The sequence below is a fragment of the Halichoerus grypus genome, chromosome 8 (assembly GCF_964656455.1).
Source record: "Halichoerus grypus chromosome 8, mHalGry1.hap1.1, whole genome shotgun sequence".
NCBI lineage: Eukaryota > Metazoa > Chordata > Mammalia > Carnivora > Phocidae > Halichoerus > Halichoerus grypus.
In genome coordinates, this window is record NC_135719.1 from 48,832,684 (window position 1) to 48,850,628 (window position 17,945).

The following is a 17,945-nucleotide window of genomic DNA, read 5'->3' on the forward strand; positions in this document are numbered from 1 at the left end:
TCATGACCTGAGCAGACACTTAACCAACTGAGCCACCTAGGCGCCCTCCAGAAATTTTAGTGATGAAGAATGGTCAAAGAGCTGTGAATAATAATTAATTAACTAAAACAATGTTTGGGGAACAGTAATAAAATGTTGGTAACTTAAAATTATAAACTCCTGTTGAAGAGTGTAGGCAGTTAACATTCATCCCTGAAGCCTAGCCTCTTTGTTCCCTCTCAGTGTCTCTTTCTGGACCCCTCAGTTTATCTACCTCTTCTTTCCCTTCCCCTCCTTTCTTCTTAGACTTTCTCCAAATTTTCCTTTTTCCGTGATATCTACTTTATCTTCCTCCTCCCTCTTCTTCCTCAAGTGGCTATAATGTGAAACAATTAGTACTTGTTATATATATATTAAATAGTATTTATTTCCTGGACATAAAATTTAAAGTACTAAGTTGAATTTTTGTGTCTTAAGAAAAAATAAATCAACTTTTTTAACCTTACAGAGACCCTAGTTAAAACCCTGTACCATCATATAATCCGTCCCCAGCTGTCTCTTCCCACAGTGCTACTAGGCAAAGAGAAATGGTTTCCATTTTTTAACCTCCTCCTTCGGCCACTGGCCACCAAGAGTTTTCTTTACCCAGATAGAATCTCATAAAGACAAATGGGGCATGTTGGCATTTACTGTGGTAATACCCAGTTTATTTTTTGGCAGATGAAGAACAATTGTATAAAAATTCTTCTTTTGTGGCTTTTTAAATAGTTTGTTGCATTTCTAAAGGAAATGCCTTGTCAACCCATTACACTTCTAGGTCTTAGGAATACAATTGCTTTTGAGTTCTTTTCTGGCTTTGCCATCAGAATCTATTTTGCTGTTTTTACTTGATTTTACATGGATCCTTCCACCATTATTCCATTGTATTGTGAAGACTCATAACTTGGAATTTTTTTAACTATAGACTTTTTTAAAAGTAAGGTGAAATTCACATAACATTAAATTAACCACTTTAAAATGAACATTTTAAACATTTTTTTTTTTTTTAAAGATTTATTTATTTATGGGTGGGGAGGGACAGAGGGAGATGGAGAGAGAGAATCTCAAGCAGACTCCCCACTGAGGAGAGCCTGTCTTGGGGCTCAGTCTCACACCCTGAGATCATGACCTGAGCTGAAATCAAGAGTCGGACGCTTAACCAACTGAGCCATCCAGGCGCCCCTTGAACAAACATTTTAAAATGAATAGTGGCAGGGCACCTGGCTGGCTTAGTTGGTGGAGCATATGATTCTTGATCTCAGGGTCTTGAGTTCAAGCCTCACATTGGGTGTAGAGATTACTTTTTTTTTAAAAAAATTTAAATTAAAACATTAAGAAAAATAAGATAAACAGTGGCATTTAGTACATTCACAGTGTTGTGCAGTCAGCACCCATGCCTAGTTTCAAAACATTTTCATTACCCCAGATATAACTTAAATTATTTAATGTGCTTTTGGAAAAAAGAGGTTTAGAGTAATGTTCTTCATTGTTTCATTTGCTTATAGTCTGATACAGAGTGCTGAATGATAACTATGTTTATCTTTAGGTGATTTCAAGTGTCCTGTCAAAGAAGAAATAGCAATTACCAGTGGTGAATGGGAAGTTCTTGGCCGGCATGGATCTAATGTATGCTCTTTTATTCTACTGATATGTTTGGTCAACATTTGCTATGTTTATGCAGTACAAAAAAACTGTAGTACAACTTTATATGACCCCAGTGTTTTGACAGTATTAAGTTAGGGCCTACAAGAACTCAAGTTTTAGAAAGGAAGAATCTTAGTTTAAATTATAAATCACCCGTTTTATAGCCCTGGTATTAGATGTGTTCTGGTTACTTAAGTTCATCATTTTCAAGTATAGTGTTGCTGCTTAATAAGAAAAAGGCTGGTCCATATTTTCTGAGTCTGCAAAAGTTGTGAGTTGGGATATTGTTTGAAAATTATTTTTATATCTCTTATAGACTGCTCATGTCATTTCTACATTTGAACTTGCATTTACTACTTCTGAGATAGTGATTCTCTTTCACTTACCTGTTTATCTTATCTCACAAATTTAAAGTTTTATCCACCACCTTCAAAGAGTGGTGGACATATATACAGTGTAGGTTGATATGGAAAAGGGGGAAAATCCACCCTCTTTCCTCTTAGCATGTGGCCTTCTGTAGCAATTCAGTGAATTTGAATTTTTTTTTTCTTTTGCCTTTCATAGTATCTTGTGTTTCTTTGAACTTTCAGTTAGGTGGTCAGTTTCCTGAGAGCTCTAAGAACCCCATCTTTTATGTGTTGTGATACATTCAGTTAAGTTGATGTATGCTACCAGGATTTAGGGAAGGCCTTTGATTTCCTTAAATTGATTTGGAGATTTATTAAAGGATTAGGTGTACTGGCTGCTATAGAAGTCACTTACAGTCCCCAAGGTGGTTAAGGAGAGAAAGTGAAGATCCGGGTGTCAGGTTTGGTTTTGTTGGTAAAAACTTTAGAATATCGTAGGTAACCGTTAGTCTAATTTCCACTGCGCGTCTCACATGGCCTTCTAGTTATATATATCCAAATATATTTTTTCTGTTTAGGGACCTTGGATGTTATTGTCATTTGAGAAGAATCTTACTGTGCAATTCCAAGTTCTGATAACAAAAAATTACACTATTATAAAGTTCCTGCTTGTGTAATGGTTGGATAATACTGATGGAACCCACAGAATTGTATTTACGCAGATCTGAATCTTATTTCAGCAACCTAAATGTCTGTTACTTGCAGTTATGTGCATCAATTTTCTTTCTTTATGTCATGCTTACTTATGTAATGTGTTTGTGCCTCTCTTTCTTACTCTTTCATATCCCTCTATCCTGGCCTTATTTTTTTAAAGTTACCTTTTCCTTCTCTGCTTTTGTCAGTGACCTTGTTCCCACCCAAAGATTTTTAATGGCAATAATTGGGTAAAGCTTTGAGACATTTTTTTTTAAGATTTTTTATTTATTTATTTGACAGAGAGAGACACAGCGAGAGAGAGAACACAAGCAGGGGGAGTGGGAGAGGGAGAAGCAGGCTGCCCGCCGAGCAGGGAGCCGATGCTGGGCTCGATCCCAGGATTCTGGGATCATGACCCGAGCTGAAGGCAGACGCCCAATGACTGAGCCACCCAGGTGCCCTGAGCTTTGAGACTTTTAAGCCCATGTGCTCCTCACTATTGGGGAGTGGTTCTCAAAGTATAGTCCTTGGACCAGCTGTACAGCCTAAGCGTCACCTGGGAACATTTTAGAAATGTAAATTATTGGGCCCACCCCAGACCTTCTGAATCAGAAATTCTGGTGGCAGAACCCAGCAATCTGTTTAACAAACCCCTCAAGGTGATTCTGATACTTCTGTTTAATAAAGTAGTTACACGAAACAAAGAAAAGAACCTTTAAATCAGGGGTGAGAAATTAACCAGTTATTTCTTCAGTTTTGAAAGGCCTTACTCCCAGCTGCTAGGTCAAGAGCAGAACCTATCCTAACCTTTTGCGCAGATTAACACATACCTGTGAAACTTCATGAATGTTTGTTCTGGCATTTCCTCTCACTTGTATCCTTTCTGTATATGTCATGTGGGCCTACTTAATCTCAGTCGTGTTTATTTCTGTACCTGTGTATGCTAAAAAATATTTAATAATGAAGAAACAGCTTCCTGGAGAAAATGTGGCATTTAAAAATACTTGCTTTTGAAAATGTATCTGTGTTTTCTTTGCTGTGCAAAAAAATTTGAATTTCATTAAACACTGAATAGGCTGGTAAAAGATTTTTTTAAAGGGACAATAAAAGCCATTTATTTAGACTCCTACTGTAATTTGTGAAGAATATTAAATTAATTCAGCTGTGAGTTTACTTACAGTTTTTTGAGTTCTGAATGAAGACTTAAAAGATTTTACCCATACTTATTTATAAACTATACCAGTATTGAAACTGTAATTGAGTTCAGTTATTTCCCAACCCAGTAGATAAAATACTTTTGCAAGTTTGTACAAAAGACCAAAAAAGTACTGCCTAAGATAATACTGCACTGAGAAATACACTGGATTCTAAAATTAGACTCTTTTAAGTGTGCGTGAATGGTTGACCTCAGCTGCAATATAGGTATGTTTTTTCCCTGTAAAATGTTGTCGTTATAATGAAATAATTCTTGCATTTTAAGAAAAGCCCACGTTTCAGTCATATAGGAAACTAATAATAGCATGCAATTCAAGTGTCCTTTTTACTTGTGGACAAGATCTATTCTTAGGTAAAAGTCATAAGCAAAACCAACTCAGGTTTATTAACATTGGTGGCAAAATGTTTTAAGAGGCACAAGTCAAAGGGTGCCTCAAATGATTCTAATTAAAATTGGGAATTGTTTGTTGAATTACTAGCCTGGCCAAGGTCCTGCTAGCACTGATTTTTCTATTGTTGTTTTTTTGACAGATCCAGGTTGATGAAGTCAGGAAGCTGGTATATTTTGAAGGCACCAAGGACTCTCCTTTGGAACATCACCTATACGTGGTCAGTTACGTAAATCCTGGAGAGGTGACAAGGCTGACCGACCGTGGCTATTCCCACTCTTGCTGCATCAGCCAGGTATTAGTCCCTGTTGGAAAAGAGTTTCCTATCATATAAAAGACCTTCTGCTGTAATACTCCTTTAGAGTAATGTGAAAATCAGTGAAATTGGCCTGCTGAAATCTGATTCTCTGAGAAAAAACTTTAAAAAGTCTACTCTTTTTTTTTTTTTTTTTTAAAGATTTTATCTATTTATTTGAGAGAGAGAACCAAAGAGTACACACAAGCAGGGGGGGAGTGGGCAGAGAGAGAGTGAGAAGCAGGCTCTTGGCTGAGCAGGAAGCCCAATGCGATACGGGGCTTGATATGGGGCTTTGATTCAGGACTCAATGCAGGACTCGATCCCAGGACCCTGAGATCATGACCTGAGCCAAAGGCAGACGCTTAACCAACTGAGCCACTCAGGCTCCCCTAAAAAGTCTACTCTTTTTTTTTTTTTTTAAGATTTTATTTATTTGAGAGAGCGCGCATGCATGAGCAGGGGGGAGGGTCAGAGGCAGAGGGAGAAGCAGATTCCCCGCCGAGCAGGGAGACCTACGCGGGGCTCCATCCCAGGACCCTGGGACCATGACCTGAGCCGAAGGCAGACGCTTAACCGACTGAGCCGCGCAGGCGCCCTAAAAAGTCTACTCTTAACTTCAGCCTTGTATATGGACGTCAGTGATCAGACTCTCAACCATACTCCTGCTCTAGCACCAGCGCAGATGTAGCACTTTTTTACTTTTCCACAGGGAAAAAGTAATTGTTTCTCCTTTCTCTAGCATTGTGACTTCTTTATAAGTAAGTATAGTAACCAGAAGAATCCACACTGTGTGTCCCTTTACAAGCTTTCAAGTCCTGAAGATGACCCAACTTGCAAAACAAAGGAATTTTGGGCCACCATTTTGGATTCAGCAGGTACTCATTTCCCTGAACCTGATTTTAAGTAGGATTAGTACATAAGTGCACTAAATCTGTTTCATAGATCCACATTTCTCATCTCTCACCACCACTTGTCCCCGAGCTGCTGAGTTCCTTATTAATCCCACCCTTCCTATTCTATCAATCACCAGATAAGATGGGTTACCTCCCATTCCAGGCAGGAGCAGGTCTGGAAGGCCTTTTTGAAGTTTTTTAATTTAATTTAATTTTTTACTTAAGCAGTCTTTACACCCAATGTGGGGCTTAAACTCATGACCCCTAGCTCAAGAGTCGCATGCTCTTCCAACTGAGCCAGCCAGATGCCCCTGGAGGGCCTTTTTGAAAATAAGCATAAAATAGTCACAGTATCAGCTAAGAAATGATTTGTTCACATGTTTGGGTAATTTCTCAGATAAACAGATGAGGATAATGTACACAGAACTAGTAAGACTGAGCAGGGAAGCTGAAGCTTTAGGGAATAACCAGCTGATAGCTTTAACTTTTTAAAGCACTTACAGTGGTCATCTTAATAAAAGGTAGAACACTTGTTCTGTATGGGAGTGAAGAGCACTGTGAATTATCTATCTTTTAAATGCTTGATTTCTTAAACAAAAAAATGGAGTAATTTTATGTATCTTTAATCTACTTTCTCCCCAAATCCTTTTTTCTGTTAAGTATTTTCACTCATGAATAGCTGCCAAGGGGTTAAGAAATTAGTGCAAAACCACAGGGTATGTTCTAATGTCCACAAGTAGAATTTGTAATATGGTGATGATCTCTGCTTAGATTGTAACATTATCCAGTATACACAGACTTAGGGTAAGTCTGTATAGCTTTGGTAAACCAAAGACTGATCATGACTTTCATTTTTTCTGGGTCCTGGTTAGGCTTATTCTCTAGTGATCAGAAACAAATGTTTATTGAGCACCTGCTGTGAGCAAGTTAAATTGAGTTAAATTTGTGCTTCCAGTTTCTGATCAGGTATGTGCTTAACCATCATTAAGTTACACTGAACCAAGCACAAAGTATTTGTATAGTTCTGCATCTGAATACCTCCTAGGCTCCAAGGATTATTCAGAATATTGTGTATCTACTTTTGAAATAATTAAATATATTCATTAGATTTTCTTTTTTAAAGATAAAGATTCTTGCTTATCACCTGAAAGGGGGATGGTCATTTATTTGTGGGGGGGGTTGTGGGTTTATGGTTTCTTTTCCTTGCTCTCAGATTGCAGAGCTCCCATAAGAACTCCTTTTATGTACTTTTTTTGTTATCTCCTCATAGGTCCTCTTCCTGACTACACCCCTCCAGAGATTTTCTCTTTTGAAAGTACTACTGGATTTACATTGTATGGGATGCTGTACAAACCTCATGATCTACAGCCTGGAAAGAAGTACCCCACTGTGCTGTTCATATATGGTGGTCCTCAGGTGGGCATATTTACTTATTTTAATTTTATTTTATTTTAATTCCAGTATAGTTAACATAGAGTGTTATATTAGTTTAAGCAATTCTTTACATCACCCAGTACTCATCACAACAACTGCACTCCTTAATCCCCATCACTTATTTCACCCATCCCCCCACCCAACTCAGGTGGGCATATTTATATACATACGTGTGTGTGTGTGTGTGTGTGTATTTTTTAGGTGATTTGTTTTTTAAATGTCTAGTTGTTCAAGTTAAGATTTGAGCATTGTTGGGCCTCTGCTGTTCTTGACTCTGGCTTATGTTCTCATTCCTATTTAGAAGTTGAATTTTGTTACATGGCTAATTTAATAAATCAGTGTCAGTTTCTTAATTTACAGTAGGACTGAAACTGTCATAGCAATGGAATATTCATGTCAGTAGGTAAATATGTTGTCTTTTATGTAGAGAAGACACTTGTTTGGGAAATGAAATTAAATAGTTAACTGTCTTGGTAAATAAAAAGAGTTTTAATAGATACTTTCAGAAGCCGTGGTAGCCTAATGAATTCCCCCTTTTCATTCTAAGTCTATATCTCTGAAGCAGACTAGAATACTTTTATCATCTAGTTAAGGCAACTGCTATACTACTATTTAGCATTGTAAGAAGTTTACACCTGGATTTTCCTTTTTCTGGATTAAATATTAGCATGTGAATATTAAGTAAATCCTGTTGACTATCAGAGTAAAGTGTTGGGGTAGGGGCATTGGTTAATTGGCACTTTTTAAAAATGTTTATTGATTATCTTATTGTTGGGCCTTTGAAGAAATTAGAATATAATTATACCATTTTTATAATGTAGCTCTTGACTCCGCAGATATCCTTCATAATTATATCCAGTTATTCAGTATCTGGAAATGTATCTAGATGCTAAAACATCCAAAAAATAGGGACCCCTGGCTGGCTCAGTCAGTAGAGCACATGACTCTTGATCTCGGCTCAGGGTCATGAGTTCAAGCCCCACTTTGGGTGTAGAGCTTACTTTAAAAATAGAAAAAAAAAGAAAAAGACATCCAAAAAATAAAATAAAAGCAAAATAACTGCATAAGCCACAAAATCTCAGCAATGGCCATCATATATCAAGTTAAATCACTTTGCCATCGTTAAGTGTATTTTACAAACAAAACATGATTCACATTTGTATTATACTCATCTATACATAAATCATAAACAAAATTATAAACAGCTAAATTAGCCTTCTGTTAAAAACTTGAAGCCAAATCTTTGTAAACTTAAAAAAAAAGTCTTGGGGCGCCTGGGTGGCTCAGTTGGTTAAAGTATCTGCTCTTGGTTTTGGCTCAGGTCGTGATCTCAGGTTTATGAGATCGAGCCCTACCCTGTGTCTGGCTCCCTGCTTAGCAGGGAGTCTGCTTCTCTCCCTCTGCTCATGTGCTCTCTCTCTCAAATAAATAAATCCTTTTAAAAATAAAGGATTAATACAAAGAAATGCAAGAGAGAAATTACAAGACACTCTCAGAAGTTTTACATATTTTGGTATATTATTTTGATCATAAGGCTAAGTAAGAAGGATGTTTCTCCTTTCCAGTGAAGAAATGATATATGAGATATGTGACAAACACACTATAAAGACTAACTGGTTATGTAGATCTTTAAGACTAGAGAACTCCTTTATATTACTCCTTATTACTAATTATGTTTAAAAAGCCACAGGGGGCACCTGGGTGGCTCAGTAGGTTAAGTGTCTGTCTTTGGCTTAGGTCGTGATACCAGGGTCCTGGGATCAAGCTCCACAACAGGCTTGCTGCTGGGCGGGGAGCCTGCTTCTCCCTCTCCTTCTGCACTTCCCCTGCTTGTGCTTGCTCTCTCTCTCTTTCAAATAAAAAATAATAAATAAATAAAAATAAATTTTTGATTAAATCTTATTATCAGTCCAAACTGTGTCCTTTCTTGGTGTATGTTCAGGTCAAAGTGGGAATCTTGATTGGCAACAGTGTTACAATTTGTAACATGAAGTGAATTACTTTGTCACTAACTGCAGCAATGTCTATAGTTGGACGAAAGTGAAATCCAAGAAAAGCAAGTATTTCTGATTAAAGTCATCTAGGCTTAGTTTTTTAAACTCTTTATTGATAACAGCTGTGTGTTTTAACAAATCCTTGTCATATTTCCTATGTGCTAGACACTTTTATAAATATAAATGTACAAGAAAGCAGGCTAAGTGATAGCAGGACACAGGTTTTGAAGAACTGATACTGAAGGAGACTTCTGAATTCTCAGTGCCAAAGGGCATTATGTTTAAGTACCTTCCTCCAGAAGTAGCAGGCCTCTGGCTGTGAGGGCACAAACACTGGCTCTTGGGGGAAATGTTCGTATCGGGCAGTTGAGGTCACTTTTGTGTGTGACAACAGTTGAGGCCATTTTTGTGTGTGACAACAGACAACAGTGAAGTGGTTTTTTCTTTTTTTTCTTTAAAGATTTATTTATTTATTTGAGAGAGAGAGTGAGTGCAAGCACATGGGGGTTGCAGGGCAGAGGGAGAGGGAGAGAGAGTCCGCAAACAGACTCCCTGCTGAGTGCAGAGCCAGACATGGGGCTTGGTCCCAGGACCCTGAGACCAGGACCCGAGCAGAAACCAAGAGTCGGACACCCAACTGACTGTGCCACCCAGCCACCCTGAAGTAGCTTTCTTTAAATACTCATTTTTGTGTTCTATGCCTAGTACTTCTTTTTTCAGCTCCCTCCTTTTTTGCTCCTCCTCCTAAGAGAGAAAGGGAAAACACTATTAACTATACTGCAATTAAAATAATTGGGTGGCTCAGTCGTTAAGCATCTGCCTTCGGCTCAGGTCATGATCCCAGGGTCCTGGGATCGAGCCCTGCGTCAGGCTACCTGATCAGCGGGAGGCCTGCTCCTCCCTCTCCCACTTTCCCTGCTTGTGTTTCTTCTCTCGCTCTCTCTGTGTCAAATAAATAAATAAAATATTTTAAAAAATAAATAATAAGGTTTTTAAAAAGAAAGGGAAAACATCATTCTCCTATCTCCATTTTTCATTCATTCGTTCAGCAAATAGTCATTGAGTTCCCAGTATGTAACAGGTACTATTCTAGGCAGTGAGGATACCACAGCGAACAAATCAGACTAAGGTCCCCCCCTCATGGCGCTTAATGAGGAAAATAATAAATGACTAGACGTATAAATGATGTAACTTAATATAATGGATATGCTATGAATAATTATTGGGAAAGAGAATTGCAAAGAGACTAAAATGGGAGTTCTGTTAAGTTCAGGGAAGGTCTCTGAGGGTACGTAAGATGAGAAGGAGTGAGCCACCTTAAAGACCTGAGGGAAGAGCATTCCAGACAGAGGGAACAGTAAATGTCAAGGTCCTGGGGATTAGAATCAAGTTGGTATAGTTGATAATAAGGTTACAGTATAGTACACAAGTCGGGATTTGGTATGAGATGAGGTCAGAGAAAAAACCAATGGCCAGATAATACAAGGTCTTAAAAGGCAATGATAAGGATCTTAGAATAAGATCTAAACTCTTTACTATTGGAGGGAGCTAAGCTATAAAGTCTTATGTAATTTACATTTTAAAATCATCCCTCTGCTATTGTGCGAATAGACTGTAGGAGGACAAGAGTAGAAACAGGAAGACCAGTTTTGCAGTTGTTACAGAGGTGCTGAATATCCAGAAATTCAAAAGGAGAAGATTCTCTACACATGGCACACACACCCCAGTCTATCCTAATAAACGCTCAGTATGTATTTACTGTGTGAAGATGGTGTCGATTCTTATTTAAATGGCTGATTTGGTTTTCCTGTTGGTTTCAGCCAAAAAAACCTTTTCATTTTTAGGGGGCTTGGGTGGCTCAGTCTGTTAAGTGTCCCACTCTTGGTTTCAGCTCAGGTCGTGATCTCAGTTGTGAGATTGAGCCCTGCTTGTGAGATGGAGCCCTGCATAGATCTCCATGCTCATTGGGGAGTCTGCTTGGGATTCTCTTCTCCCTCTTCCTCTGCCCCTCAGCGCCCCACTCGCTCACATGCTCACTCTCTCTAAATAAATAAATCCTAAAAAAAAAAAAACAAAACTTCTTTCATTTTTGACAGAACCTTTTTTGTCATTGTTTAATGTCTATCTTAGTGTCCACCAAACCCTGAACTTCTCTAAGTTTCTCTCTACTAATTAAAATCCTCTTTTGGGGGCACCTGGCTGGCTCAGTCAAAGAGCATGTAACTCTTGATCTCTGGGTCGTGAGTTCAAGCTCCATGTTGGATGTAGAGATTACTTAAATAAATAAAAAACTTTAAAAAAAATGAAGTCCTCTTTTCACTAGTTTATTTCTGTTGAGGCACTAAACCACATTTAATTCCTCAGTCATTTTGAAGTATGGTAGCATGATAAGTGATTTAAGAATTATCCTACCTTTTGCACTGATTTGTATAACAAGAAAAAGGAAGCTGGACTGGTCACAGTGTTTCATTAAAATACTAAATTTTTCTGCTGCTGGTCAGGGACAACCCCAGAAGAGACAGGTAGGGAAGAAAAATGATCTTATTTATTCTTGTCTCTGTAATTTGAATGATACAGTTCTTCAGAGTAGCAGTAATGATTTTAGTTACTTTTTCTATGGGGTAGGTTAAATCTCTTGTCTCATATGTAAAGAAGATCTTGGTTACAGTTTTAAAGTCTTTAGTTGCTCAGTAATTGCCCTGAACCTTGAGTGTGAAGTTAAAAAAAAAAGAAACCACATAAACAAGAGAAATTTAAGTTAATTTAAAAATAAGTCAGGGAGAGGGGGAAATAGGGAGTTGCTAATCACCAAGCACAAAGTCTCAATTATGCAAGATGAAAGGTTCTAGAGATCTGAAGAACACTGTCCTATAGTTAATGATACTGTAGTGTACATTTAAAATTTTGTTAAGAGGGTACATCTTGTGATAAGTGTTCTTGCCACAAGAAAATAAAATTTCATTTTAAAAGCGAAATAATACAAAAAATTCAAGCTTTCTATTTTTCACAGCATCCTGCCTCTTTTGCTTTTTTATGCTACCATATAATACATTTCACTGAAGTTGTATTTCTTCCTCAGGTGCAGTTGGTGAATAATCGGTTTAAAGGAGTCAAGTATTTCCGCTTGAATACCCTAGCCTCTCTGGGTTATGTGGTTGTAGTGATAGACAACAGGGGATCCTGTCACCGAGGGCTTAAATTTGAAGGCGCCTTTAAATACAAAATGGTGTGTGAGCATACAAACATTTTTCTTTTAAAGACATTTACATTTTCTGGTTCATTGTTTGGTGTGAAATCTCAGAGAGCAAGTTGGGGGAAGGGGCTGTGAGTGAGCAAGAGGGGGGGCAGAGAGAGTGAGAGAGAGAGAGTGAGAGAGAGAGTGTGTGTGTGTGTGTGTGTGTCTGTGTGTTATAGTTCAGGGGTGGGAGGGAAGATGCAACTTGGTATTCACTAGGCTAGCTCACATCTGCCTGTCTACCTGTATATAACTTTGGGGAGCTGAGATAGAACCACTTTTACACAGAAATACCTTTTCTTTCTATGATGTATATCCAGCTTAGCCAGAAAGCAGCACCATAGTTTTCAGCATCCTGTGCCCTATCAAGAGGAATAATTGAGATTTGTTCTGTCCTCTGTGAAGAGAGAAACCAACTGGTTAGTGCCTTCCTTGTGACAAGCCTCTTTCTCTCTACAGGAAGCTTTAAATGCTACCTTTTAGAGATGCCCCATGTCCTTTCTGCTGCTTTGGGAAATGATGAGAATCCGATGTTCCTTTTACACAGTAAGGCAGTTACTGTGTTTGCCAGTGTATTGGACATGCTGAGTAAGACATGGGATTTTCTCCCACAGCCAGTTCTTTGACCTTATGTTGTATTCTCATGTAAGTTTTTTTTGTTTTTATTTTTGTTTTTGGCTCAGTGAAGGAGATTGTGTGCACTGGCAGGCCTAGTAATACAGACAGGGTGGTGGTGGTAGAAATTAGGACTTAATAGGATTTAAAGAAATAGCATATGTTCAGTTCCTAGAAGTAGATGATGGGGAAATAGGAGAATAAGACCTCGGGAGTGATTCCTTCTGCTTTACTGCATTAAGTTTTAAAAAGAAGTAAAATTAGTCAACCACTTAAGGGGGCTAATTTTTTGTCTTTGGGTATAGGAAGGCTTGTTACAAGGAAGATGCTGACCTCTTAGCAGACAACAGAACAAATGGAAAGGGGAAATACCCATATAGCAAGGAACAGTTTGGGTCTCAGTAGGAAAGAACTTTGTGACTAAGGGATAACTAAACTCTAGGACTGGCTAGCAACAGAAGCTATAGGCCCCTATCTCTAAATAGAGTTAAAAAAATTCTTTTCGGGCAACAGAATCTCAATTGATAATGAATTATTAAAAAATACTACAGGTATTTTTAGTGAAAACCATTTATCAGCTTTAAAAACACTCTGATAATGAGACTTCTATTCAGCAGAATCAGTGAAATGTTCTCCCTTTTTTGACAGGGTCAAATAGAAATTGACGATCAGGTGGAAGGACTCCAATATCTAGCTTCTCAATATGATTTCATTGACTTAGATCGTGTGGGCATCCATGGCTGGTCCTATGGAGGATACCTGTCCCTGATGGCATTAATGCAGAGGTCAGATATCTTCAGGGTATGTGGTTTCCTATTGTATTTCTTTTTGCAATAGGGGTAGAAGTTTCAATAAATTGAGGATATGAGAAAGTGCCTATTTTCTGAAGGTTTACAGAGTTGGCAATATTATGGAATGTTAGGATTTGTGTATCTAACAGTCATGTGAGATAATAGATGTATCTTGTCAACTTGTGATAGCCATGTGAGATATATATTTACATATCTATCTATCTGTATATTAAAAAACACTTGTTACCTTGATGACCAGTTGTTGGCTATTTATAGACACGCCAAAGATTATGGGAGATAGTCATGATTAGTAAAACACACACGCGCACGCATTCGCGTATTGGATTGTAATTACTTATTTAATTGCTGGACTGCAAGCTCTGATGTCAGGGACTTGCGTGCCCTTCACATCACTGTATCCTCAGTAGCCAAGCACAATGCGTGGCACATAGTAGGTCTTAAGTAAATCCTTATTGAATAAATAACGTATTAAATATATAAATGATGGTTACAATTTTATAAACAACTTCCTAGAGAAATATGTTAGAAGGAAATAATAAAGATGCCAAAAGTTGTTAAGAGAATGGCAATTATGAAGTGTTTTTCTTTTTTACTATTTCAATAACGTGATTTTTTTCTTACAGTGAAAAATAATTTTATGAATGAAAATGATAGGGTTTTTGTTCTTGCATGTATATTCAGATAATCTTTATAATAACCACAAAATAAACTGAAAACTGCCATAATTTTCCCAGGCTTGCAGCTGTCAAGAAAGTAATTAGAATATTTAAGTATAAAACTGTGTGGGAACCTTAAAATGAGGAAAGTGTTTAGTGCTTAAATATATTTCATTCATTGTTAAAAATTCTGTACTGCCAGCAGAGGCTAAAAAAGAAAAAAGAAATGACTGCTTTTCCTATATAAAGCTGACACTTGTCACACTTTTTTTCCCCAGCAGCAGGAATGAGTTTACACTGAGGCGTTCACATGTTCTAGTTCAGTCTCCCCTTTTAACAAAGGGGCCCCAGTGTATATTTCAACTAGCCCAGGTTAAGGGTTTGATATGCAGCATGCCTGTGGAACATGAAGCTCACTGACTCACAAAGTATCAAATTCTTGACCTTGGCACTCCACTTTGATTTTCTGAGTTGCCTGAGACCACGTATGCCCCAGTTGTGGGGCTAAAGCCTAAGGATAATTTTAGCCTATAAATTTGCAGTTACACATTCTCATTGCTAGCCATTCTTTTTTGGACCACACTTGACTGTTACTGTTGTCTTCTGTAGGTTGCTATTGCTGGGGCCCCAGTCACTCTGTGGATCTTCTATGATACAGGTTACACAGAACGTTATATGGGCCACCCTGACCAGAACGAACAGGGCTATTACTTAGGATCTGTGGCCATGCAAGCAGAAAAGTTTCCCTCTGAGTAAGTTCAAGCTTTAAAATTCAGATTATAAATTTAAAATTGTAGTGTTAAAATTTGTCTTTAATAACAATGAAAACTACAAATACTGCAAAACCAACACTAATATTTTAAAGATTTTATTTATTTATTTGACAGACAGCGAGAGAGGGAACACAAGCAGGAGGAGTGGGAGAGGGAGAAGCAGGCTTCCCGCAGAGCAGGGAGCCCGATGCGGGGCTCGATCCCAGGACCCCGGGATCATGACCTGAGCCAAAGACAGATGCTCAACGACTGAGCCACCCAGGCACCCCAAGACTAATATTATATAGACTACTCAAATGGCATGGCTATTTCTCAAAGCTGAATTACAGGCCAGTTCATCTAACCTGGTTTTTTTTTTTACAAGTTATATTTGAAGCAATTACTGTCCTGAAAGAAGTGAAGTATATAACTGTTTCAAGGTGGAAAAAATTCTCTTTCTGCTTAAATATATTCTATAGACAATGTTTATGATTTTTCTTTCCCTAGGGACATGCTATGATTATTGATAGATGCTAAGATCATCATAAGAAATAGAACACATAATATTTCATTATATGTAGTGTCTGGTTACTATATTATAAATTTATTATTGAAAATGTTGAATTCTCGGGGCTCCTGGGTGGCTCAGTTGTTAGTCGTCTGCCTTCGGCTCAGGTCATGGTCCCGGAGTCCTGGGATTGAGCCCCGAGTCGGGCTCCCTGCTCAGTGGGAAGTCTGCTTCTCCCTCTCCCAGTCCCTCTGCTTATGCTCTTTCTCTCTCTCTCTCTCTCAAATAAATAAAATGTTTAAAAAAATAAAAATAAAAAAACAGAAAATATTGAATTCTTATTTTAATATTACATTATAAGGAAGTTAACTATTATTAACTATATTACTATATAGTTATATTTGTTTTTATATAATTGTATATTATATAACTATATATAGTTGGATATATTACATAACTGTAATATTAACTAATAGTTAATTGTGATCAGAGGAGTTAAGTGGTTTTCCCAAGTACTCTATTTTGCCTAATCCTGTAATCTTTCCATTTCTCTAGACCAAATCGTTTACTACTTTTACATGGATTCTTGGATGAAAATGTCCATTTTGCACACACCAGTATATTACTGAGTTTTTTAGTGAGGGCTGGAAAGCCATATGATTTACAGGTGAGTTCTTCATTTTCTGATTGAAGTAAGTAGTGATTAGTGATTGATTACTTTGAAATATAATAACCTATGGAGTAAGGCTGAATTTTCAGCTGTGGCCACTCTCTGCTTAAAGGATCTAAAGTCATAGGCATAGTTAGTAGTGCCTCTAGTTGGGTAAAAATTAAGATTTTGTTAAAGTTGGGCTAAGAACTGGCCTATTGGATTATATAACTTATGTATCTGTAACTGCTTTCAGTTTGTAATCATGGAAAAGATGACAGGAGTCCATTCAGTATCCCCTTTGCTTTTCTTTACATGGTCTTTTAATTTTTATTTTATATTGACATTGGAATAGAAAGCCACAAGTTAACCACCTCTATTGCTCCATTACTCAAAAAAAGGTTTTAAAAGATAACCTGTTCATTTCTTCCACCTTTGTACTTCTTTCACAGATTATGTACTCATAAGAAATGAAAAATATTACTTTTTCCTCTTTTATGTTTCAATTGACATTTACGTAGATAAACTATGAGCTATTTGTCTGTAGCAGCAGTTTTCAAGCATTTTGGTCTCAGGACCCCTATGCACACCAAAGAGCTTTCATTTATGTGGGTTGTGTCTGTCAGTATTTCCATAAAAGATACTAAAACTAAGAAAATTTTTGTTTTGTTTTTTTTAAAGTTTATTTATTTAAGTAATCTCTACACCCATTGTGGAACTCGAACTCACGACCTGAGATCAAGAGCCACATGCTCTTCCAACTGAGCCAGCAAGGCACCCCCAAAACTAAGAAAAATTTAAAATATTTTTTAAAAAATAGTGATGGGGCGCCTGGGTGGCTCAGTCGTTGGGCGTCTGCCTTCGGCTCAGGTCGTGATCCCAGGGTCCTGGGATCAAGCCCCGCATCGGGCTCTCTGCTCAGCGGGAAGCCTGCTTCTCCCTCTCCCACTCCCCCTGCTTGTGTTCCCTCTCTCGCTGTGTCTCTCTCTGTCAAATAAATAAATAAAATCTATAAAAAATAAAATAAAATAAAATAAAAAATAGTGATAAACTATTACGTGTTAACACAAATCACAATTTTTGTGGAGGAGAAAAACTATTTTCCGAAACAAAAAAAAAATAGAGAAATAGCATTGTTTTCTTACATTTTTGTAAAATCCCTTTAATGCTTGACTTAAGGAAGACACCTGGATTCTCATATCTGTTTCCACATGCAATCTGTTGGGAAGTGTTGTTTTGGCTAAAGTATACAGTAGTTTCCCATTATGTGCAGTTTTGCTTTCTGAGATTTCAGTTAACCCTCAGTCAACCAAGGTCCAGAAACAGATGATTGCTGGGGCGCCTGGATGGCTCAGTCTGTTAAGCATCGGAGTCTTGGTTTCTTCTTAGGTCACGGTCTCAGGATTGTGAGATGGAGCCCCATGTCGGGCTCCAAGCTGGATGTGGGGCCTGCTTAGAATTTTCTCTCTCCCTGTGCCCCTCCCACCGCACACTCTCTCTCTCTCAAAAAAAAAAAAAAAAGAAGACACATACGATCCTCTTTCTGACATAGTGTCTGGTCACTAATGGCCTAACACTATATCACAGTGCCCGTGTCATTCACTTCACTTCATCTCCTCACGTAAGCACTTTATCACCTCACATCGTCCCAGGATGAACGAGCAATAATACCAGATATTTTGAGAGAGAGAGACCACATTCAGGTAACTTTTATTATAGTATGTTGTTATGATTGTTTTATTATCATTGTTTTTAATCTCTTACTGTACCTAATTTATAAACTAAACTTC

The 17,945-nt window shown here is 37.8% G+C and overlaps 1 protein-coding gene across 4 annotated transcripts in view; it reads left to right on the top strand.

Annotated features, from left to right (window-relative positions):
• Positions 1-17,945, top strand: part of DPP8 (dipeptidyl peptidase 8) — a 63,165-nt gene that overhangs the window by 39,706 nt on the left and 5,514 nt on the right. For 3 of the 4 annotated variants that reach the window (XM_036087165.2, XM_036087166.2, XM_078079197.1), the window contains 8 exons: positions 1,565-1,644; positions 4,452-4,604; positions 5,347-5,482; positions 6,771-6,916; positions 12,008-12,154; positions 13,427-13,579; positions 14,856-14,998; positions 16,062-16,173. In XM_036087165.2, the coding sequence (XP_035943058.1) occupies positions 1,565-1,644; positions 4,452-4,604; positions 5,347-5,482; positions 6,771-6,916; positions 12,008-12,154; positions 13,427-13,579; positions 14,856-14,998; positions 16,062-16,173 (1,070 nt within the window). Of the gene's footprint in view, positions 1-1,564; positions 1,645-4,451; positions 4,605-5,346; positions 5,483-6,770; positions 6,917-12,007; positions 12,155-12,622; positions 12,787-13,426; positions 13,580-14,855; positions 14,999-16,061; positions 16,174-17,945 lie in introns of those variants that run through there. The other variant, XM_078079198.1, reaches the window with a different exon arrangement.